General features: G+C 42.8%; 1 protein-coding gene across 2 annotated transcripts in view; it reads left to right on the forward strand.

Annotated features, from left to right (window-relative positions):
- fryl (furry homolog, like) overlaps nucleotides 1-23815 on the forward strand; it is a 61303-nt gene that overhangs the window by 18544 nt on the left and 18944 nt on the right. For both annotated transcript variants that reach the window (XM_058072183.1, XM_058072184.1), the window contains exons 4-47: nucleotides 54-107; nucleotides 2441-2580; nucleotides 2671-2767; nucleotides 3293-3372; nucleotides 3507-3587; nucleotides 3666-3834; nucleotides 4436-4528; nucleotides 4646-4744; nucleotides 5900-6001; nucleotides 8214-8258; nucleotides 10910-11013; nucleotides 11102-11210; nucleotides 11292-11378; nucleotides 11442-11613; nucleotides 11689-11821; nucleotides 11895-12002; nucleotides 12082-12319; nucleotides 12386-12541; nucleotides 12624-12710; nucleotides 13179-13447; nucleotides 13559-13766; nucleotides 13863-13987; nucleotides 14062-14119; nucleotides 14190-14281; nucleotides 14365-14537; nucleotides 15144-15304; nucleotides 15386-15496; nucleotides 16377-16531; nucleotides 16603-16702; nucleotides 16785-16953; nucleotides 17331-17605; nucleotides 17677-17817; nucleotides 17899-18067; nucleotides 18140-18224; nucleotides 18390-18502; nucleotides 18575-18725; nucleotides 18799-18902; nucleotides 18976-19158; nucleotides 20268-20469; nucleotides 20679-20800; nucleotides 20886-21073; nucleotides 21980-22074; nucleotides 22148-22743; nucleotides 23532-23800. In XM_058072183.1, coding sequence (XP_057928166.1) covers nucleotides 54-107; nucleotides 2441-2580; nucleotides 2671-2767; nucleotides 3293-3372; nucleotides 3507-3587; nucleotides 3666-3834; nucleotides 4436-4528; nucleotides 4646-4744; nucleotides 5900-6001; nucleotides 8214-8258; nucleotides 10910-11013; nucleotides 11102-11210; nucleotides 11292-11378; nucleotides 11442-11613; nucleotides 11689-11821; nucleotides 11895-12002; nucleotides 12082-12319; nucleotides 12386-12541; nucleotides 12624-12710; nucleotides 13179-13447; nucleotides 13559-13766; nucleotides 13863-13987; nucleotides 14062-14119; nucleotides 14190-14281; nucleotides 14365-14537; nucleotides 15144-15304; nucleotides 15386-15496; nucleotides 16377-16531; nucleotides 16603-16702; nucleotides 16785-16953; nucleotides 17331-17605; nucleotides 17677-17817; nucleotides 17899-18067; nucleotides 18140-18224; nucleotides 18390-18502; nucleotides 18575-18725; nucleotides 18799-18902; nucleotides 18976-19158; nucleotides 20268-20469; nucleotides 20679-20800; nucleotides 20886-21073; nucleotides 21980-22074; nucleotides 22148-22743; nucleotides 23532-23800 — 6468 coding nt within the window. The remainder of the gene's footprint in view (nucleotides 1-53; nucleotides 108-2440; nucleotides 2581-2670; nucleotides 2768-3292; nucleotides 3373-3506; nucleotides 3588-3665; nucleotides 3835-4435; nucleotides 4529-4645; nucleotides 4745-5899; nucleotides 6002-8213; nucleotides 8259-10909; nucleotides 11014-11101; nucleotides 11211-11291; nucleotides 11379-11441; nucleotides 11614-11688; nucleotides 11822-11894; nucleotides 12003-12081; nucleotides 12320-12385; nucleotides 12542-12623; nucleotides 12711-13178; nucleotides 13448-13558; nucleotides 13767-13862; nucleotides 13988-14061; nucleotides 14120-14189; nucleotides 14282-14364; nucleotides 14538-15143; nucleotides 15305-15385; nucleotides 15497-16376; nucleotides 16532-16602; nucleotides 16703-16784; nucleotides 16954-17330; nucleotides 17606-17676; nucleotides 17818-17898; nucleotides 18068-18139; nucleotides 18225-18389; nucleotides 18503-18574; nucleotides 18726-18798; nucleotides 18903-18975; nucleotides 19159-20267; nucleotides 20470-20678; nucleotides 20801-20885; nucleotides 21074-21979; nucleotides 22075-22147; nucleotides 22744-23531; nucleotides 23801-23815) is intronic.

Genomic DNA, 23815 nt, shown 5'->3' on the forward strand with positions numbered 1-23815 from the left:
TGACACCATGTTGATATTTTAACTAATAATACCCTTGTCTGTCTCTATTTCAGGAGAAACCTCTGTCCCGGTCCCTCCAAAGAGGGGAGGATGCACAATTTGACCAGGTCAGTGTGGTTTATAAATATAACTCTTCCCAACTGGACCCAAAAGAAGCTCCATACAGCATGTCAGTGTTTGTGTGCAGTGTTTGAATCCCTACTTCCAGCCAATCAATGCCCCATTCAGTGGCCCATCATCAGTCCCCTCATCTGTATGGTGTGCAGAAGGCTCTTTACAATGGGGCCCACTGCAGTGCTTTGTTCAGCACGACACAAGGCGGGTGGGGATATATAGCGGTACTGCAACCGATCCAGCTGGTCTCAGTCGTCAGAGTGGGAGGGGGAAATGGGCACGTAGAGCGTGGAACCGCTGTGTCATCCTCGGCAGTAAATCAGCACCGGGTGCTGGAGTGTGACTGGTTGACTGCTCGGCGCCACAAGGGGGCAATGGGCGGGGCACGGTTGTGTAACTCTGCTCTGGCCGACATCCACGGCCCACGCCCTGACTGCTTGCCCGCTGACCAACTCCTGCCACGTCTTATCTTACTGTCCAGACTGCTAAAACACCAAGCTCCTGTTTTCGCTTGTTTCTAACAAGCGCTGATACTGTTACACTGTGACAGTGGCTCTCGTGATCTGCCACTGATGGAGTCGATGTGATGATATACAGTAGCACAGTTATTCTGCAATCCACAGAGCCACGGCAGTAGTGACAGCACACACTGATGGGCTGTTTGTTGTCAATAGCTGCATTGGTTGGGGTTGTGGTTCACTCTGTGTGCCACTCACTTATTGAATCATCGCTTTGGCTGAACAAAACTATTGGAACATTATTTGTGTGTGTGTGTGTGTGGGGGGGGGGTCCAGTCGTTTTTGTGTTGTTTTTTTTTGCAAAAATGTTAAGTTCAAATTTGAGTTCAAATGATAACATTTCAGTTCCGTTTGTTTACACTATGATGCAATAATATACAGACCTGATCAAAATCTTAAAACCAGCTGATAAATGACTAGAATATGCATTTAGAACATTTGGACTTTAATGAGGTTTTAAGTAAAGCTACAATATACAAAAGAAAGAAGTGGTAGTGAGACAAAGAACATTTGCAACTTGCAATTAAAAAAAAAAAAAGTGAAATAGGATCCACAGCATTACGCAACAAAAAAGTCAAGTGGTAGACATGAAAAAATTGTGGGGTTGTCAAACGGCGGACCGTTATGTGCAGATGTTCCAGCAGGCATCCCTCATCTTTGAGGGCCCTCGTCTGTATGGTAACAGCTGGGTTTTTCAACAGGACAACGCTACAGTTCACAATGCTCGCTTGACCAAGGACTTCTTCAGAGAGAATACCATCACTCTTTTGGACCATCTTGCATGTTCCCATGATTTTAAATCCCATAGAGAACATTTGGGGATGGATGGCAAGGGATGTTTCTAAAAATGGCCATCAGTTCCAGACAGTAGATGCCTTTCGTGAAGCCGTCTTCACCACTTGGAACAATGTTCCCAATAGCCTCCTGGAAACACTCGCATCAAGCATGCCCAAACCAATTTTTGAAGTGGTTAACAAGAACGGTAGAGCTATTCATTACCGAGTCCTACTGGGAAATGTTTTTGTTCTGGTTTGGAGAGTTTTTTTTGTCATTTTTTGAGTGATGATGTTAAACCTTTGGTCAGCTAATGAACAGCCTATTTCACTTTAATTGTTGTTTTTCAATAAATTACTTTTTCAAAGTGCTTTTTGTCACACTCACACTTTTTTACGACTAAGGCAGGGGGAAAAAAATCCAAACCTACATAGCCCTGTGTAAAAAAAAAAAAAAGAAAAAAAAAAAGTGATTTTCCCCCTTGTCAAAGCATAACATAACTGACATTAATTGAGATCTATCAATCTGGTAAAGGTTATAAAGCCATTTCTGAAGCTTTGGAACGCCAGTGAACCACAGTTAGAGCCAAATGGTGAAAACATGGAACAGTGGTAAACCTTCCCAGGCACAGCCGGCCAACCAAAATGAGTGCAAGAGTGCAGAACCCAACTGAGCACCTGTACACGGTATCCTTAAGCAGAAGGAATAAAGGTAGAGGAGTGCAAGGTGTCTAACATCAACACCAACTCCACCAGTGATGTCATCATGTACGAGGATCCCAGTAACACCTTGTGCAGTCCATGCCCAAGAGGATTAAGTCAGTGCTAGATAGTAACAACTTTAAACACAATTTGGCTTTCTCTTGACTCGTGTGTATAGTTAATCTATATTGCTTATCTAAGCTGTAATGGACTACTCAAATTGTTTCTGCATTTTTGTGACATGCTGTACGGCTACTTTTGAACCGTAATCACTGTATGTTCTGTGTGTGCTACTAAATAATAACCAAACGTTATTGTTCTACTATTTTCCAGTTAATAAGCTCTATGAGCTCAATAGCCGAACACTGTTTGCCCTCCCTGCTGCGTACACTGTTCGACTGGTACAGGCGGCAGAGTGGCACTGAAGACGAGTCCTACGAGTACAGGCCTCGTTCCAGCACAAAGTCCAAAGGGTGAGCTCAAGCATTATCGTCAGTCTTTATTTTATGATGGGATTCATTTCCTTTCTTGTCTACCGTGTTTACATTGTCCTTTTTTTGCAGGGATGAGCAGCACCGGGATAAAGATTACCTGTTGGAGAGGAGGGACTTAGCCATAGATTTCATTTTTTGCCTTGTGTCAGTGGAAGTTCTCAAACAGGTGAACTGTCTGCTCTACTTTAAATGCTGGTTTTTGCATTTTCCCATCAATTATTTCCCATTTGGCTTATAACTACACCTGTAAGAATTAAGGAAATGGAATGGAGAGTATGTTATAAGGTTTCCTCAGTTGAGAAACTAGCATTGAGCATTAATGATACAAATTATACTATTAGTAGATGAGTAATTAGAAAGTGTTGCTCTGGGTGTGCTGTTTTTAGTTAATCCTGGCATTGTAAGTATTTTAAATGCTTTATTGTTTAGGAATGTACTGTACTGTTGTTACTGAGGCTTTCGCCCACTTGGGTGCCTCGTAAATCAACACTTCCACCATTTTCAGAGCCGCCTTTTGGTGCACGTCCAAAAAAGACAGTCCAAATTTGAGCAACATTCTGAAAGCCGTACCCCGGAGACCAGTGCTAACTTGCTCATGGCTCTGCTGCTGAATGAAATGAAGTGGCGCAATATGAAAAAAAAGAAAAAATCAGTCCTACTAATAAGACCAATTTGTCGATGTTTGTCACAGATTCCTCTTCATCCGGTGCCAGATGCTTTAGTGCACGAAGTTCTAAACCTGGCGTTTAAGCACTTTAAACACAAAGAGGGGTAAGTTGGTGTGCATGGTGGTGCTGGATTATTGATGACCTCATCAATTCACAGAAGCCCACTCTCAAAAAGCTCCTGTTTTCTCTTTTTCGTCACTGACATTGCACAACTTGATGATTTATTTTATATTTTAGATACTGTGGACCCAACACAGGAAACGTGCACATCATTGCAGACTTGTATGCCGAGGTCATCGGCGTTCTCACACAGTCTAAGTTAGTGCATTTTGCTGTCTTGAAGGTGAGGTGTCATGTTTTGAATGAGTGTTAATGCTTGCTCGTTTGTGTACCCAGGTTTCAAGCAGTGAGGAAAAAATTCATCACCGAGCTGAAAGAGCTGCGGCAAAAAGAGCAGAGTCCTTACGTTGTCCAGAGTATCATCAGCCTCATCATGGGAATGAAGTTCTTTCGGGTCAAGATGTATCCCGTGGAGGATTTTGAGGCTTCCTTCCAGTTCATGCAGGTACATTTACAGATGCCTATGAATGCACACATAATGCAGCTGATAAGTTTATTTGCCAAGTCGCACCAGACGTTACTTTTATTGCTTCCCCTTTGCTCAAAGCCGGTAGCTTGGGGTAGCCGCGGCTCATAAAACCTGATAAGTAGCAGCCACAGTACTTGCCAAAAAGTATGTGTCTTTGTAAGATTTGGGGGGGGGGGGGGAAGAGCTGTGAGCACAGAGGTAGTTTTTCCATGAATCTCTCTACAAAGCACCGCTTGTCGCCTCGTAACTGTGCTAATGAAGCGTATTGTGGTTTATGTTCTCATTTCATCTTGCCTTGCTTTCAAATGGTGTTCAACAACAACCCGGATGACTGTTACTGAGAGTTGAAAACATCAGAAAGCCAGCTTGATTTTAAATATTGTTTCATGGTGATAGCTCCCAAGGCAGATAACAATCCATCGCCATCACAGAAACTGGACTAACGTTGACAGAGAAAAGCTTGTCTGGACTTTCCCATTGGCTTCATACTTTATGTATCTCTACATTTTTACATTTTTTCATATGCAGTTCTTATCATATATTATGTAAACTGATCCTGTCCCTGATGTTTTCTCAGGAGTGTGCCCAGTACTTCCTGGAAGTCAAGGACAAAGACATAAAACATGCTCTTGCAGGCCTCTTTGTGGAGATCCTCATCCCCGTCGCCGCTGTGAGTGAAGCCAGTTCGCTTTTGTTTGTTCTCCTCTCTCCATATGAATGCATCTCTGCTGAGTGTAATTGTGTTACTACTTCATCCCCTTGGTAATAATCTGGCCTTTGTCCTCAGGCGGTGAAAAACGAAGTCAACGTGCCGTGCCTGAAGAACTTTGTGGAGATGTTGTACCAGACCACGTTTGACCTCAGCTCCAGAAAGAAGCACTCTTTGGTCAGTAAGACAAGTAACTTTCATCTATCTTAGAAATATTATGCTTTTAACCTGAAGGATATTTTATTGAATTAGAGATGGGGCCATGCGATACAGCTTAATTCACTTATCGGAAATCTATGAGCCACCGTAGCCAAAAGAGTATCGGTGTACATAGCTGTCTCCACACGTGTACTACAGCCATTCTCCACACTTGTGCTACACACACACATGCACACTCCACCTGACACGTTCATGGCCACACAAAACAGACTGTGAACAGTTTACTAAACTTTCAGGTTGCTACAATATCATACTTCCCTGTAGAGAGGAGTTTAAAACAGCCTCTTATAAAATCAACAGTAGTGTTAGTGTAGCGATCCAAAAGTTATGTATGATGTTTATACTTCTGTGTTGTCTGACTTTCCATAAAGTCACGAACGCATCAGGCTGAGCGCTTGTGTGGAGACAGTCACTGATTTTTTTTCTTGCTGCATTTGCTGATACACTTTTGGGAAGGCTGCATATTAAAGCAAATAGAGCTCTGGAATGGGAATTGTATCGGTATTGACAGATATCCAAATTTAGGTCTTATGATCGGATCGGAAGTGAGGGCATTGCTAGCTTGAATGGCAATTTTTACTGCACGGTACCTACTAGCTCTATCATTTGGACAACATAAACCAAACCGTTTGGGTTTCCCACTTTGCAGTTACTTTCCTTGCTACTCTCTCCTTTGAATTAAAATACCATGGGTTCTGCAGTATTATACTTTCCACGCTGTTGCTGCGGTCCCTTTTGCCCAAAGGCTCCTCTAAAATAAAATACATTATTGGTTTGCCTTAACTCTGAATGCTGCAGTATTGAACACCACCATCTCCACCTTTCTGCAGCAGCTACATGCCTAGCTGCCCTTCCCGCCAAATTAAACCACCTTGTAACTGTGCCTTATTGTGCCTGAGCTCGGGACACAACTGTATTAAACTCCACAGGCTCCACTTTACGGTCCGTTCCCTCTATCGTTTCTAAAATAAAAATCGTCGACAAATATATGAATACAGGAGAGCTTTATTTTTCCTCTTTTTTTGTTTTTTTCCATCCTACAATGATTTTTGTGTTCCCACTCAGTGTCTTGATATTTATTTGTTCTTTTTTTTAACCCCTTTCCACACCCAGGCCCTGTATCCCTTGGTGACATGCTTGCTGTGCGTTAGCCAGAAACAGTTCTTCCTCAATAACTGGCACATCTTCCTCCAGAACTGCCTCTCACACCTGAAGGTAACGCCTCCACAAGCCCATTACATAGTTTGCGCTCTGTAGAGTCTCACAAGAGGCGCACAAAGACTATAGTCTGTAGACGTATTAAGGGAGCCATACTTGGCTTGACAATGCCTAATTCAGTTTGAGTCCTCATGACTGCAGTTACGTAATCCTTCAATGGCATTTTGATTGATAGAAACCAACCACATCATCTTTTTTTAACCATCAGTGTTTGTCATTGCTGAAAAGAAATGTTTTGATGGTTGACTTGATGCTGCTGCTTATTGATGAAGTCGCTTTGATTGTGAACGGTGTCCTCTGTGGTTCTCTGTCTGAATATCATGTTCTTTCCCTCCCATTGTGGACCACCAGATCTGTACAGGAATAGCACTTGATAGGATTGGCTGATAATGGAGTTTTTGTTTGAGGGGAAAACACATGATTCCTTGCTCAAAAAGGACAAAACGCAGTCATCTAAACTTAAAAGCTGTGGTTTATGGCCACAAAGCTAACCACAATTTGGTAACTTTGAAACTCATAACTAAAAACTATGTGGATTTTCAACCTCGAATTGAATTTCCAAGTGCTGTTTTTACTCAGGTCTGTTTATGCCTCTTTGGAAATCAATGAAACTAGATCAAGTCTCATCTTGTTTCCTATATTCTCACCGACTGAATCACAGATTTCAATGACTGTCATTTCCGCTCTACCTTTTGATCAGGGATGGTTTGAACTTGTGATGGATTTGTTGTCCTTGTGTGTCTCTGTGATGGTGGTTGCAGATATTTTAGACTGTCTTCTGTTGTTCCACCGTTATGATCTTTGCAGAGACCCTTCATTTGACAGTCTCCCTGGACACTTATACTGATGTGCATTCTGTATTTGTGATCATTTTTGGGGTTGTGTGTTGTCACTGCATTCATGATTTTTATCTTTCTCATATTTCAAAAAAAAAAACAAACAAAAAAAAACAACAGTACCAATATGTTGAAACAACATCTTATGGCAGCTAGTTGGACTAATAATCTAATGACTCTGAGTCATTAAGATTGGCTTGATGCCACATATTCACCCCAAATACAAACGGTACAATGACTTCTTATTCTACCCCTTAACAATGTTTACATTACATTCCTATGGATGTACACTGCTTGAAATGAGATGTTAAACTTCATGGTCCCATTACACAACTCTTTGTTGGGGGTGCTTGAGAGGCGGGGAATACTTTCAGTAATAGTGCAGTCCTGCCAACATGTATGAATTTGTAGTACTCGGCATGCAATCTGACTTGAATACACTTGTATAATTCACCGCTCTACATTTTGTTGCATTTCGCTGGTTTCAGTTTCGAGTTCAGTCAGTACAGTACAGATGAATAAATAGATTTTTTATCAGTTTCTCAATAGACAAAAAGTTGTCACATGTCTAAATCCTGAGAATAATCTAACTTTCATTCAACCAACATACCAAATTCATACCAAATCAATGAATTCCTTAATACTTGCCGCTAAGGTCACACATCAAGCATCCTTATTTGCCATTTTGAGTTCAATGGCTCGCTTTTCCCAGAAAGTCAGGCATTGTCATACATTGAATTGTCAGCATCGTGCCAAAAACACATGAAAATATTTGGGTGGCCATTGTGTCTCCATGCCAGGATGGAAAGGCATTTGTTTGTGCTAGGAACGTCAAGACAAGGCTCTTGTGGAGAACAAAAGAACAAAAAAAAGGGCTGCATGAAACACACATGGGTCTTTTATGGTATGTGTTTGCCATAACACTGCCACTTCAATACAGGTTTAAATCAGTTAATTAAAATTTATTAAGTTAATTAAAACTCACTTAAAATCTACTCACGTTGATAATACTGCATTTGGTGTAATCTGCATTGTTCGCCTTGTCCCGCCCCCTCCACTGTTTTCTTTTAACGCACTTGAAATTTGCTTTCTCCCTCTGTATGTGTTCCACTCACCTCTGCTTTGTTTGTTTATCTGAGTGATTGGCAGGCCACAACACATCATGATTACTTTTTACAACTAAGTGATTGCATGTCAGGTCGTATAGTTACTTCAATTTTTTTTGCATGTTTTTATACAGCATATATAGTGTATGTATGTGTGTGTGTGTGTGTGTGTGTGTGTGTGTGCATGCCCCACCACACCCCAACCCTCCCATTTTTTGCCTGCTGTCATTTTTGTTTTATCTTTTTTCTCACGTCGACCCGCTCCAGATGCCGTCTAACAACAGCATCCGAAAGCAGATTGAGACACTGCAGGTGAGTTGCTATTGCGTCATCCCCAGATGACCCGCTCACAAACGGGTTAGTGGGACAGGTGTTCCGGAGCGTTGATATCGTAAAAGTGATCATTTACAGTACAAAGATTGCACAAATGATGACTCTTGTGTCATTGTTGAGAAATTAAACATGATCTTATAATGATGTCTGCTTGTTCGCTGATGGTTCATCAGAAATTTGCTGATTGCAATTAGATTGCATTAATGCTATGGTCCAGTGTGTCATCTGCATCAGAACCAGGCCACAAATATTCTTTTGCCAATACAATACTGTTTCATTCAAGACAACATTTATGTATTTATGTATTGTTATTTATATTTTATATTGATTATATTGTATTGTTTTTTTTTTTTATTCTGTATTTTTAAATATTTTTTGACCCGATTTGTGGATGTCTGTAATAGACGCCGCACCCCAAGTATTTGCCATGTGCGTTGTCCACTTAAATGAAGGAATGCCATTCTTCAAAATAAATATCGTAAATGCTATAATTATATAGTGGGTGACTATTTACTCCTCCACAAAGAGGACGTGGTGTTAATTGGTGACTTAGAGTGACGCTTTAAATCTATTTTATGCTTTCTGCATTCTCGAGTCCGGTGCAGACAAATTACGTCATTTCTGCACCCACCCCAGCAGTTATATGGCAGCCTACCCTGACACTGAAGTTTAAGCATGAAGAAACACTGTAACAAAGTTGTGTTTTAAGTCACGTTGTTTGTTTATGATTTTCTTTTGCCGTGTTCAGCATGCCTTTTGTAAGCACATTCTTCTGCCGGGGTACAAATGGTGGGAAGAATGACCAAGATGGTCATTCCTTTTATGTCACAGCAGCAAATAAATACAACACAATTCATTTTCTTCAAGAAGTCAACTCATACTTGTGTTGCTATGTTGGAAGTCGAGTCAATCCTCTGTGGCAATCCTCTTCTGCTCGAGTTTGGTATGGTGGTAGATGTGTGTTTTCGATACACTGCCCCCTGCAGTTTGGCTGCAGGCTCCGCTTGGAGTATAATAAAGTATAAATTCACATGGTCTCTTTTTCACTCCGCACATTTGTGCAGAAAGTGTAACACTGCCTTTAATTCCTAAGTTTGAGGCCTTATTTTCTGTTAAAAAAATTCAGTGATTTAGAGTGCATAAGAAAGTGGACAGGAAAACATTGCACATCATGGCAGCATCAGAACCGATGTTGTAATAACAATAAGGACCAAACTCAGCCAGCTTAAATACAGAGCATATGTTTGTTGTAAATAATACAGCCAGCATTTTTATAGCGCATGAAGAGGTAGATATGTAAATCTGCATGATGCTGACCACTCATTATGTCTAAAATGCAGCTTCTTCAACCTCGTGGAGTTGAGAAAACATTTGGAGGTTGCTCATAGCCACAGCTGTTAATGTCAACGTGTTTTGTCATTGTGCTAACCACAGACCCTGGTGGTTATTTACTTTTGTAGACCATGCACCCAGTGACTGTTGAAGACTGATTCAATAGAATAGAATAAAGTTAATTTATAGTCTTTTTCTTATGAACCCACTGCAGTTCAGTAATAAAGGCCCTTGGACACTCTTAGGTCACATATTTTTATTGGTGGTTTGTACATTTGTACATCCCTCCACAGCATACACTGTTGACCCATTGTGCCCAAACAATGTTTCTTTTCAATATTGTGTATGAGAAACAGAGATCTCCTCTTCTTTTTGCAAACATCTTGTTCTCATGGTGTGTTCATCCAGCTTGTTTGGCAAACGGGGTTGACATTTGCGTGAAAGAACCCAGTGGAAATACCATGTGCATGAAAGCACAGTGATGAGTGTAGCCATGCATGTACTGATCAGGTCTGTTCGGCTACATCCGTCGACAAGCTCTCTTGAGTCAGATTAGAGGAGCTCATGTCCACAGGCTTGCCGTTGGGCTTTATGGTGAAATATTTGACTCTTGTTATGCTGCTTAAGTAATTCAGAGGCATTCCATCATTCAATTTTTTTAACATGCTAAAGCTGCTGTTTACTTGTGGTGTTTTTTTTCTTACATCAGGCCATCAAGGTAAAACTTGTACATCAATTATTCGAATCAGTTGGATTATTTGAGCAGGCATTTTCAAAAGCCTGACCTCCCCTGGAAGGCATAGCAAGTTGAGAAAAATAAAGAAACAAAACATCATTTTCAGACATGCTAAGATTGTTACAATTATGTCAAAATAGTAGAAAATTGGACCAAATGTGATAACATCTTTTCTCTGGCAGTTGGGGAGGTTCCAACTATGTTATATTCTCTGAGGGGAAGCTCAATGTGTCATATTTGTGCTAGTGCCTTTGAGTATTGCATTAACGATACATAAATATTGATCTGCCTTTTTCTATACACACCACTGCAAAAATAATTAACTGATGCAATTAAGTTTTGACTAACAAGCTAGTTTGTCTTACCAGGCGCTTTTGATGGATAATAATATTGCTTATGTTAAGCGTTATGTACAAAAATCGGAGACATACTTCTTCAAATAAGCTAAACTGAATACTGACTTTTTAATTTTGTAAATCCCAATTGTCAGAAACCGGTTGCCAAATGTGTCCTGAAGAGATTTTTTTTGTTCTGCTCACTTGCTTCTTTTAACCCCCTGCAGAACAAAGACCCCAAAATGTCCAGAGTGGCGCTGGAGTCGCTCTACAGGCTGCTATGGGTGTACATTATCAGGATCAAGTGTGAGAGCAACACTGTCACACAGAGGTCAGTCACGCACATGCATGCATGCACGCACACACACACACACAAATTAAACCCACAACCAAATCTATTGTTTTGTTATTCCTCCTAGTCGACTACTCAGCATTGTTTCAGCACTTTTCCCCAAAGGCTCCCGCAGTGTGGTGCCCAGGGATACCCCCCTCAACATCTTTGTCAAAATCATCCAGTTCATCGCTCAGGTAGCTCTACTGCAGGATTTTTCTCCTGATGTGGGTATTTGATGAATATATTTATTATTGTCGGCTGTGTTTGGATGTCAGGAAAGACTGGACTTTGCAATGAAGGAGATCATCTATGACCTCCTGTGTGTGGGCAAGTTCCACAAGACCTTCACTATCAATCCGGAGGTAAAACATTTTATATTGCATTATTTGTTTCTGTTATTAATTTCTTCATCCTATTTTCTTCAGAGGATGAATGTTGGCTTGCGAGCTTTCTTGGTGATTGCGGACAGCCTGCAGCAGAAAGACGGCGAGCCCCCTATGCCCACCACCGGGATCATCATGCCCTCTGGCAACACGCTAAGAGTTAAAAAGATCTTCCTCAACACTACCCTGACTGATGAAGAGGCCAAGGTCATAGGTAGGCTTGACCTACCTTTTTGGGACACCCATACACGCAACAAAGCGTCTTAACTCCACTCTCGGCTCTTTGTAGGCATGTCGCTGTACTACCCACAAATGAGGAAGGCCTTGGATAACATCCTGAGACACCTGGATAAGGAGGTGGGACGCTCCATGAGTATGACCAATGTACAGATGTCTAACAAGGAGCCAGAGGACATGATCACGTATGTGCCCGCCTTTGAGTCTGCATCCCAGCAAGTGTGGTTTTGTGTTTTTAACTGGTCTCCTGTCTGACAGGGGCGAGAGGAAACCAAAGATCGATCTGTTCCGCACATGCGTTGCTGCCATTCCAAGATTGATTCCAGATGGCATGAGCAGACAAGACCTAATTGAGCTCCTTGCAAAGTAGGTTTCATTTTCAAACCTCAGCTCAGGAGCAGCTCTGGTCTACCATGTGCCTTCATGGCCTTCTCCCATCCCCTAGGCTGACCATTCACATGGATGAGGAGCTGCGTGGCTTAGCCTTCACTACTCTTCAGGCCCTCATGGTCGACTTCCCTGAATGGCGTGAGGACGTCCTCTCTGGCTTTGTATACTTCATTGTCCGGGAGGTGACGGACATTCACCCTACACTGCTGGACAACTCAGTTAAGATGCTCCTGCAGCTCATCAGCCAGTGGAGGCAGGCAGCGCAGAGCAGCAACAAGAGCCACGATGCCCAGGTCGGTCACGGATGCTTATGGTATTTATGAGGATCCACTTCCACCTTAACAGGCCTCTCTCAACAGAGTTCCAGCAGCAGCCATTCTTCGCTGGGTGTGCTGCACATGGTGGAAGGCTTGGCCATGGTTGTGCTTTGCAGCTGTCGCCCTGCCACACGCAGGCTAGCTGTCAATGTCTTGAAGGAGGTCCGTGCACTACACACTGCACTCGGCATTGGCAAGGTAATAATAGACTTAGTTTTAAACTTATGGACTTATCTGTGATTTTGTTTTTGCTGACATTTTCCCTCTCTCTGTCTTTTAGGGTGATGAGGAATTGGCCATTGATGTCATGGATAGATTAAGTGCATCAGTGTTGGAGAGCTTTATTCATCTTACTGGTGCTGACCAGGTAAAATGTCCTTTTGTATAAAAAAAAATAATTATATATATATATATATATATAGCTTAGTGATGGACAGCTAGAAGTTTTTTTGTTTGTTTGGGTTTTTTATACAAAGCTATCCTTCAATTAATGGGCGTATACATGGGGCAGGTTCATGTAGCCAGGGGTGAGTCAGAGACTACACAATGTCCATGAGGAAGTGTTTTTTTTCTTTCATGATGTCATCGCAATTTCAAACACAAGTGACTCGTCTGTTAAAAGCACAAATAAATGAAGTTTTTTCTTACTTTTGGCCCTCGTATAGGGCTCTATGGCTCACGCACTTTTATTACTGAGACCTTTACCATATATATATATCAAATATATATATATATATCTCACAACCAGTGTTTTACTGAATCTAAATTGTCAATGCTTGCCTTGCTTAGAGTACTTGCACAATCACTTTACCTTTTATTTATTTTATCTCCTCAGACCAACCTGCTGTACTGTCCCAGCGGGATCGACCTCCAGTCGCTGGCGGAGTGGAGCTCATCTCCTATCAGCCACCAGTTTGACGTGGTCAGCCCTTCGCACATCTGGGTTTTTGCCCATGTCACGCAGGGTCAAGACCCCTGGGTCATCAGCTTCTCCAGCTACCTGCGCCAGGAGAGCCTGCCCAAGCATTGTCCCACTGCCCTCAACTACGCCTGGATGTTCGCCTACACCCGCCTGCAGTTTCTCTCCCCACAAGTTGACATCAAGTACGTTGGCATTGTGTGTTTTAAGTGTATTGGATTAATGAATGCATTACACCGGTTTCTGCTCAATGTGAGATGCTGTATGTCATCCATTGCCTGTGTTTCCATCTGCAGCAGCCCTATCAATGCTAAGAAAGTCAACAGTCTGAGCAGCAGTGACTCCTACATTGGACTCTGGAGGAACTACCTGATCCTTTGCTGCAGCTCGGCCTCCTCCTCCCCACCCATGTGCTCCTCATCCTCCACTTCTGGGTCCGTCCGCTGTTCCCCGTCTGAGACGCTGGCGTCCACGCCGGACAGTGGCTACAGTTACGATTCCAAGGTCATTTGGTTTTCTGGTTGTAGTCATAGCAGAATAATATTGCAGTTTTATAACAGCTGCACATTCACGCCCTGACATTCCGCTTTCTCTTCCCAGATTGTTGGCACTCCCTCCCCCTCCTCCCTTTTTAAACACATTGTTCCCATGATGCGCTCTGAGAACATGGACATCACAGAGTCTCTTGTGTTGGGACTTGGCAGGACCAACCCCGTGGCCTTTAGGTAAAACACCCTTCGATGTGGCCGCCATTTTACTTTGCTAACATGTGCTAACTGGCCAACTAAACTGTCAACAGAGAGTTGATAGAAGAGCTAAATCCCATCATAAAAGAAGCCCTGGAAAGAAGACCTGAAGTAAGTGTAGCGATAAAAGCACATTTTTGTGTTGATGGAGCGAGGTAAACATTGATATGTTGCTATGCAGAACATGAAGCGGCGCCGGCGTCGTGACATCCTCAGAGTCCAGCTGGTCCGGATTTTTGAGCTTCTGGCTGATGCTGGCGTCATTAGTCAGATGTATGAGACTCCACACGTTATTGCCATGCAGAGATTAATGTCAATCCCAGCCTTTGAAAGTTTTGAACTGATTGTTGTTACAGAGCGAGTGGTGGTTTAGATGGTGAGAGTCACTCTCTAAACAGCACGCTACTCGACTACGTCGACTTGACCAGGCAGCTGCTTGAGGCCGAGAATGACAAGGACTCAGACACGCTGAGGGACATCCGCTGTCACTTCAGTGCACTTGTGGCAAACATTATTCAAAATGTTCCAGGTATGTCTCTCTCATCATCACTTATAAATAGACTCAGAATGGTTGCTAACATCATTGAGGTACCTTAAATGCTGTAAATATAGCCAGGACGTATCTCATTCATATTTAACATCTTCATTTTTTCATCTTAAAAATTGTAGTAATGATGTGAAGTACATGAGAAAGTGGAAAGGAAAGCATCTCTCTTTTTGACCACATGTATACAGTATTGCACAACTCAGCGGCAACAGAACCAGTGTTGTCAGTAAGTAAACCACTCAGCCTGCGTTAATGCCTCTGATAAATAAACAACAGTTTAACGCTCATGAGTAGCACAACCGGCACTGTAAAGTGCATGCAGAGGTCGATCAGGCTGTTGGATGCTGACCAATCATGATTCTTAAAATGCAGCTACTGCTGTCTTGTGGAGTTCATAAAAAGACAATATCAAAAGATTTGCCTACAGCCGCAGCTGTTATTGTAAATGTTTTTTAATATGACACTAATTAGAATTCCTGATAGTTACCGGCACACTATGTACCCAAAAACTGCAGTTAAGTGAGTAAAGGTGTTTTAACTGAAGCATGTACGGGAACATGGGAAAGTGGTTTTCATTTGTGCTTCCAGTGCACCAGCGGAGGACCATCTTCCCACAGCAGTCACTGCGGCACAGCCTCTTTATGCTGTTCAGTCACTGGGCCGGGCCCTTTAGCATTATGTTCACGCCTCTGGACCGATACAGCGACAGAAATATGCAGATCAACCGGCATCAGTACTGTGCATTGAAGGTAGACGCAAGACAAGACTGCACCACAAGCACACACAATAAGATATTTATCTACTGTTAACACACAAATTGTACTACCCAGGCCATGTCTGCCGTGCTGTGCTGCGGCCCCGTAGCTGACAACGTTGGCCTCTCCTCTGATGGATACCTCTATAAGTGGATGGACAATATTCTGGATTCGCAGGACAAGAAGGTTAATGGATTTAAAAAGAGAATGTTTTACACTCAAAATTGAAATAAGATGACAAATTGCCTTTCTTTAACGAGAACAGGGGTGTCCAAAGTGCGGCCCAAAATCTTTTAAGGCCCATGTGCTGTGCACTTAAATATAATGAACACAAGAAAAAAAACAAACAGTAATGCTCCAAAAATAATGACAATAAAGAAAAACAGAACAAAGTCATAATATTAAGAGTTAAAATAGTATAATTTTTTGAGTCGCAATATTTTGAGGAACAAACAAAACATGTAATAAAGTTGCAATTTTAGGAAAATTTGCTTGGGTAAATGTGAATGTTATGATAAATTCAAAATATTTTGAAAATGACAAGAAAAAAGATGCAAGAATAAAGTTGACATATTTGTAAAAATAACAACAGGAAAAAACAGCAAAAAGGTGCAATGTAAGGAGAACAAGTTCATAGTAATAGTACACTTTGTCACAGATAACACAAGTGGCTCCCTCTTTGCTTTGATTTTATTAGTATGATACCCATGGTGGGAAAAGTACAGGCACCCGTGGACTAGACTTAAATCGTCACTTTTTGTTCGGCACAGACCTTCTTATTCAGTCTCTATTAATAAATATAATAGTCTAAATGAGAAAATGATTACATAATACATTCAAAGTGCATAACATAGGTGTTATGTCAATGAGCAGCCTTGTTTTACTTGGCCTAACCCAAAAAGTTGAGGTCATGCACTCCATGGCAGCACCGATGCACTCATTTTTAGCTTGGCCCCTTAGTGTTGTTCAGGGGTATAGCAATACCACATTTTAAACATTTTCTGTATTACATGTTTTTGTGAAATTTATTAAACATCTCAAACCAAAATCTGCTGCTGTACTTCAGGTTCACCAATTGGGCTGTGAGGCGGTGATGCTGCTGCTGGAGCTGAATCCCGACCAGAGCAACCTCATGTTTTGGGCCGTGGACCGCTGCTACACAGGATCCCGTCGCGTGGCCGCGGGCTGCTTCAGGGCCATCGCCAACGTCTTTCATAACAGGTAGGAGAAACACACAGTTTTAACACTGGGACTGCTGTGTTTTAACATTTTGGACTCCGTTTTCCTCTTAGGGATTATCAGTTTGACACTGTGGTTCTGCTCAACCTGATTCTGTTCAAGGCCGCAGACTCATCCAGGGATATCTACGAGGTGGCCATGCAACTGTTACAGGTGGGGATTTGTGATCGATACGCTACACTAAATCTGGTAACACAATTGCACTCACTGCGGTCGCTATTTTTTTTTTTAACAGATCTTGGAGCCTAAGCTCTTTCGTTACGCCCATAAACTGGAGATCCTGCAAACTGACGGCATTCTGACCCCTCCCTCACCGCTGCCACATCTCTACTCCGTGTCGTACTACCAGCTGTCAGAGGAGCTTGCAAGGACTTACCCAGAGCTCACGCTGCCCATTTTCTCAGGTTGGCAATTCTTTTTGTCCTTATTGAGTATTCAGAGTGTGCTGTGAAAATGAAATGAAATCTTCAATATCGATGTGACTAAATTAATGAATACGGCACATTGGCTCTCACAAGATTACCTATCAGGGGAAAACAATAGTACATTCGATCAACCTACACAAATACCCCCTGCATGTGCCTTTATTCACTCAGTAATTGGAAAAAAGTTAGGAATATCACAGTGTTTACCACCGTGGTAGAAAAATCCATTATCCTGATCTTTAGTGAGTTCTTCAGTGGTCCATGCACTAACCCTCCTTAAAATGTCAGTGAAATTGTCTCAGTAGTTTTTGTGTATTCCAATGATGTAACAAACAAACATAATGTCCTGCCTGCAGAGGTGAGCCAGCGTATTCAAACAGCGCACCCTGGTGGCCGCCAAGTGATGCTACACTACCTCCTGCCTTGGATGAACAACGTGGAGCTGGTAGATTTTAAACCCGTAGCACGCCGACCGGAGGACCCCTCTTGCAGCGGCGGCGAGGATGATGAGGACACGCCGGACCGTGACATGATAATGGTCAACAGCCGGCGCTGGCTCCATGGAGAAGGCTGGGGATCACCCAGGGCAACGACCATGGTGCTCAACAACCTCATGTTCATGACCGCAAAGGTACATCAGCTTGCAGATACAACTACTTGATTTATTTTTTAAGAAATACTGATTGACCTGTTTTTTTGCAGTATGGAGATGAGTTTGCCTGGTCGGAGATCGAGAATGTATGGACTACCTTAGCAGATAGCTGGCCAAAGAACCTCAAAATAATCCTGCACTTCCTCATCAGTATGTCGGGAGTCAATAGTGAGCCCAGCCTCCTTCCCTATGTGAGTCTTTTAGTATGTCAAAATTTGCACCATGTTCCTCTGTTTGTTTCCAAGCATTTATTCCACCACGTGTTTGTGCAGGTGAAGCGTGTGGTGGTGTACCTGGGCAGAGACAAGACTATGCAGCTGCTGGAGGAGTTGATGAGCGAGCTGGAGTTGACCGATCCTCTCAGCTCAGCTGTCACCCACATGGACAACCCTCCATATTACCGCATCAGCTCCAGTTATAAGATCCCCTCAGTCACCTCAGGTTCATAATGACTGCTCCAGGAGTTCCACATTGGAATGTCATGACTAACATACCACATCTACATTCCCGCAGGCACGACCTCCAGCAGCAACACCATGGTGCCAGGACATGACAGCCATCATGACAGCAAGGTCAAAGATTCAAACATGGATGACAGGTGCTAATATAGCTACTTCCTAATTACAGTGTGCAAAGATCATTACATTTGTTTTGATTTACTTTCTGGATTTTAGAATAATCTCAAAATGCCTCAGTTATTTACATAGTCTCCTATAGTTGCCGGGTTGGGGCAGACCATTGACTATGTTTGTGTATTTTGCAGTTACACCCACCTGGACATCTACAGTGGTCTGAACACCAATCTGAACCGCCAGCATCACCGGCTGGAGTCTCGTTACAGCAGCAGTTCAGGAGGCTCCTATGAAGAGGAGAAAAGTAAGACCTGACCTCTTAAGATCACTATCAATGGTCCCTATCAAACATACTTGTACATTTTTCTTCCTTAAGGTGACTCCATGCCACTTTACGCTAACTGGCGTTTGAAAGTGATGGATCACAACCGTCCGGAGCCACTCCCTTTCCCTCCAACAGGTGGCTGCTGGTCCCCTCTGGTGGATTACCTGCCAGAGACCAACGCCCCTGCTGTAGCCCTGCATAGGTACATGATATCAACACTCCCCCCTTCGCTTCCCTACGGTGCCCGTCCTCAATGTCAGCTTCCTGTTTTTCAGATGTAACATCGCCGTCATCCTACTAACTGACCTCATTGTAGACCATGGCGTCAAAGTGGAGTGGAGTGCCTATTTGCATCTATTGCTGCATGCAATTTTTATAGGTAACTGGCTGATAGTTTTGTGTGCCCACCCTTTCCTCCTTGCTGACGTCGCCTTCTCTTTGTTTTCCTCCAGGGTTTGATCACCAGCACCCGGAGGTTTACGAGCACTGCAAGCGCCTCCTCCTGCACCTGCTCATCGTCCATGGAGCAAACAGCAGCGTCCAGGGGGTGGCCATGGTGCTTCTACGCAACAGGGAGTTTAATGACCCGAGAGTTTTGACCGTGAAGCCGGCTGCACCAGAGTTCCACTTCACAGGTGAGATCCTGTGCGGTGCTTTAGAATGGGAAGTGGCAGTTCAGTCTTTACATGAACAGTCTTTACATGAACCTCTGATCTGTTTGGCTTTCAAGACCATTCCTTCATTAAAAAAACACATAAGTTTAATATATAAAATACAAAAAATATAAAAAATATCTGTCCCAGAGTTAAACTTTCAACATTGTAAAATGTGTTCAGGCAATCTTTTAAGTTAGATTTTAACATTTTTATCTATGAAAAGGTAAAAATAAGTTGTAAAACTTTTCTTTTCATTTCAATTTTTTGAACTTTTAATTTAAATTTGAGACAACCTAAAGTGCAGTTAAAATAGTTTTATTTGTATTATACATTTTTTCCCAACAAAATGAGATCTAAGGAACATTCAAGGTGTATGCCAGGTGTGTTCAAAGTGTTTCTCGGGGGCCATTTGTGAACCATGATTTATATCTGCATGTTGTAGAAATAAGATTGCACAAAAAACAGCAACATGGGGAAAAATTAAACAAAAACACATGTAAAAAAGAAAGCTGAACTAAGCTTGTATGCTTTGGCTTTGAATACTGTATAAGTAAATGTTTTTTAATAAAGTAACCTTTATGTAAAAATATGTACATATCAGGGTGGCTCCCAGGATGTTTTGCTTTTTTTGTTGCAAAATTTTGTAAACCCTTGGTGTATGCTGTCAGTTGTTTTTTTAAAAAGCTCAGCTCAGACTTTTTGCAGATCGGTGATCAGAGATCAACTGGAAAATGTAGTGTATAGTATAATATAATTTGTAAAATCTTTTGTTTGCTGTTGTGGCCATGTTTTAAGTAACATTTCAGAATTATCTGCGATAACCGTCTAAAGAAAAATAAGATGACAACTCTAGTACTAATAACGTTGAAAAAACAAAAACCTTGTCTCTGTTAATGAAGTTATAAAATGCGCCCGTTGCATTTGATTTCTGAATGGTCTCCCAATTTAAAAAAAAAGAAAAAAGTTTTGATATTGGGGAATGTCACATACTAAATGTCACAAAACAACCACAAAAATCCAAAGAAAAATAGTTAATCCTTTGACACTTGCTGATGTGAGATTTAAACACTGGACTTCCTCCCATCCAGGAGTGCAAGAATTATTACCCGACTCTCAGCCATCACCCGTGACAGATTCTGGTCTCAGCTCAAGCTCCACGTCGTCCAGCATAAGTCTTGGAGTGGGGGGGTCTACTCTGTCCCACCTGACCCCCTCGTTCCTCAGCGAGGTGGACGTCACTGCTGAGAAAGACGAGAAGGTCAAAGCTCTCATAGAGTTCATTACCTCAAGGTGAGAAGACGTTTGTGTTCAAGATTAAGATAAGAAGTGTAAATTAACACATCTTTTCTTTTTATGCAACCGCTTTCCAGCACGGTCTGACTGGCCGGGGTATTTGAACATGGCATGGTGTGATTTTGACCTGCTGTGATCACATTCATGTGCATTCATGAGCTGTTGCAGCCTTAAAATGTTTGTGTCTCTATGTGTTCTGTGTGTAGGAAGCGTGGACCACTCTGGAACCACGAGGACGTGTCACCCAAGAACCCCAACATCAAGAGCGCTGACCAGCTAAGCGTGTTCGTCAGACACATAGTTACCGTCTTCAAACATTCCCAGTCAGGTCCGGATGGCTAATAGCTACTTTCTGAATTAAGCTCAACTAGTCACAAAATATTATGCTCTACTTTTATGGTTCCGCTCCTCAGGTTTCCAGCTGGAGTCATTATTGAGCGAGGTGGCATTGCAAACCGCCCTCTCGTGTGCCTCTCGCCACTACGCTGGCCGCTCCTTCCAGATATTCAGGGCACTCAAGCAACCTCTTACTCCCGCCACGTTGTCCGACATTCTCTCCAGGCTGGTGGAGACTGTTGGAGATCCTGGAGAGGAGGCTCAGGTTAGTATGTATTGCATTGATATTCCACATTGAATGCTACAGGCTTTGGAAAATACATTTGAAATACCAATGCTTTATTTAGCTGGAGCTCTGTGAGTATTAAGTCATAATATATTGTATTATGTTGTATTAACAATGATGAGCATGATAACCAATTACTTGGGTTTTGTATTGTTGGGTCTTAAAATAAGTGAGCCAAAATGCAGTGTACGACTCTACTGCAAACAGCTGTTGACTTAAGGCTGAATTATGTCACTGCACAGTGACTCCGACTGGCTCTGTACCCACCAAACCCTCTGTTGGAGCTTGATGTGCACCTACAAAAAATTCGAACCATGGGTCAACTGTATAGAGGCTTTTTTTTGTACAACATGATGTTAATTTTCACAACTCTTGTATTGTGTAAAATGCTCTCGCCTCTGTTCAGTTTACCACCAAGTTTCATATAGTTGGTCTACAAAAATTTATAATAATTATTACTCTGTCAGTAAAGATTGGAATTAACAGCTGTGGCTGCGGGAGACCTCCAGATGTAATTTTTTATTATGGACACCATAATGGCAGTAGTATTGTTGTTTACATTTAACTATTTGGCAGCATTAATGCAGAGTGTGCAGTTTGCTTTTGCTGCTACTGCTATTACAACATTGGTTCTGTTGCTGCTGTGTTGTGCAATATACTTGTTAATGAATGACCATGTGGGCAAACAGGGCTGCATTTTCCTTTCCACTTTCTCATGCACAAGAGAGAGATCGCAAACTTGCACTTGCACTTACTTGCAATACCCCATCCCTATTACTTTTTAGGCATTATATAATTAGGGCAGTTCCCTATTAATGTTATGCAAGTGGACTATTTCGGAGTAATTCCACTTCACATGTAACATTTGTTCTGATTTGTCTTTAGGGCTTTGTCATTGAACTGCTTCTCACACTGGAGTCCGGCATTGACACACTGGCAGACACGGTCAAAAACTATGACCTCCTCACCGCCTTAGTACAGTATGTCGTAATTCTGTCTCCACACGTACGTGTTATCTTCCTTTTCTCATAGAAAGATTCATTGTCTTTTCAGGACCTCCACCTGTGATCACTTGTTGGGGCCCAAGTTTGCAGCCAACAGGAAAAGCACGGGCCAATTGAACCTGAGCAGCGGCGGGCTTTTTCATTACATGCACAGTCGCAGCCACTCCCTACGAGCCAGTCTGATGAGTGAGCGGAAGGTGGACAGGCGGCGGAGTAACACCTTAGATGTGGCCGACCGACTTGGAGGCAGCCACGGAAACCTGGCACGCACACGCAGCTTATCGTCGTTGGGTGGCGGAGGTGTCCCCGGGGCGGACGCCAACCCCCCGGTAGACCCCGCCAATCTGATGGCCACCGTTTTCTGGATTGCGGCATCGCTGCTGGAGTCAGACTACGAGTTTGAGTACCTGCTGGCACTGCGACTACTCAACAAGCTGCTGGGCCAGTTGCCTCTGGACCACGCTGACAGCAGAGAACATCTGGAGCGCATCCAGGCTAAGCTCAAATGGTACAGCTTCCCGGGCCTGCTGCAGCTTTTCCTGAAGGGCTTCACTTCAGTGTCCACACAGGAGCTCACCATCCAGCTGCTCAGCAAGCTCATCAGCGTCTCCAGGCACACGCTTGTTGACCCATCACAACTGGCAGGCAAGTGTTTATGGTCTGCTTTTTTGGTGGATGTTTTTGTCAGGAAACATGGTTTGTGTCTTACGGCATATTCACACGAGGCCATTCGTACCATGATGGATTTGGGCACAATTCCTCCTCACTTTTCCTCGCCCTGCTGACCTGTGCTCATACTGAACATTCTTGCTAGATTTGCTTGTCCCATCACTTCTGTTCTGCTGTATTTTTGCAGTTTTGCTGACTTGGTGGTTTATTTAGAATCGTTGGGAAATTTTCTTTTGTGCAAAGTGGCTGCTGTCGTTAATTACTTGCGAGAGGAGGTGGTTTATTTAGAATCGTTGGGAAATTTTCTCTTGTGCAAAGTGGCCGCTGTTGTTAATTACTTGAGAGAGGAAAAATTTTATTAATTAAAAAACATGCGCGAATGGAGTCAGGGTTTTGCAAAAGTGCTGTCAGTTTTGAATTGGGGTTCTTTTGAATATTTGTATTTATTTATATTATCAAATGTGTCATTAAGAACTTGAAAGGAGTGATGGAATTACAGGCATTCCATGTAACATTGTGTGTGTGCCCACCTCTTCCACTCGGTGGAAAGCATGCTGAACTTGAGAACAGGTCAGGGCACTCACGTTAGCCAAACGTGCCGGAGCTTAGTAGTGAAGTGGGCCCAAGCACTTTACAACTGGCCTAGAGGGCACATCTTGTGTGTCACTTCTCTTGCTGCAATGTTCTTGATTCAAGTTGTAATTCAAGTGCTGACAACCATAAACACCATCTTCTCACGTTCATCGTACTGTACTTGTTGGCAGGTTTCCCTCTGAATATCCTGTGCCTCCTGCCGCATCTCATCCAGCACTTCGACAGCCCTACCCCCTTCTGCAAGGAGACGGCAGACAAGATCGCCAAGGTGTGCGCAGAGGAGAAGTCGGCCACACTCTCCAACTTGGCACACATGATGAGCCTATACAGCACGCACAGCTACTCCCGTGACTGCCCCAACTGGATCAACGTGGTGTGCCGCTACCTTCACGACGCCTTCGCCGAGATAACTTTTAATCTGGTCACCTACTTGGCTGAGGTAATACAGAAAACA

The sequence above is a fragment of the Doryrhamphus excisus genome, chromosome 5 (genome assembly GCF_030265055.1).
Source record: "Doryrhamphus excisus isolate RoL2022-K1 chromosome 5, RoL_Dexc_1.0, whole genome shotgun sequence".
Taxonomy (NCBI): Eukaryota; Metazoa; Chordata; class Actinopteri; order Syngnathiformes; family Syngnathidae; genus Doryrhamphus; species Doryrhamphus excisus.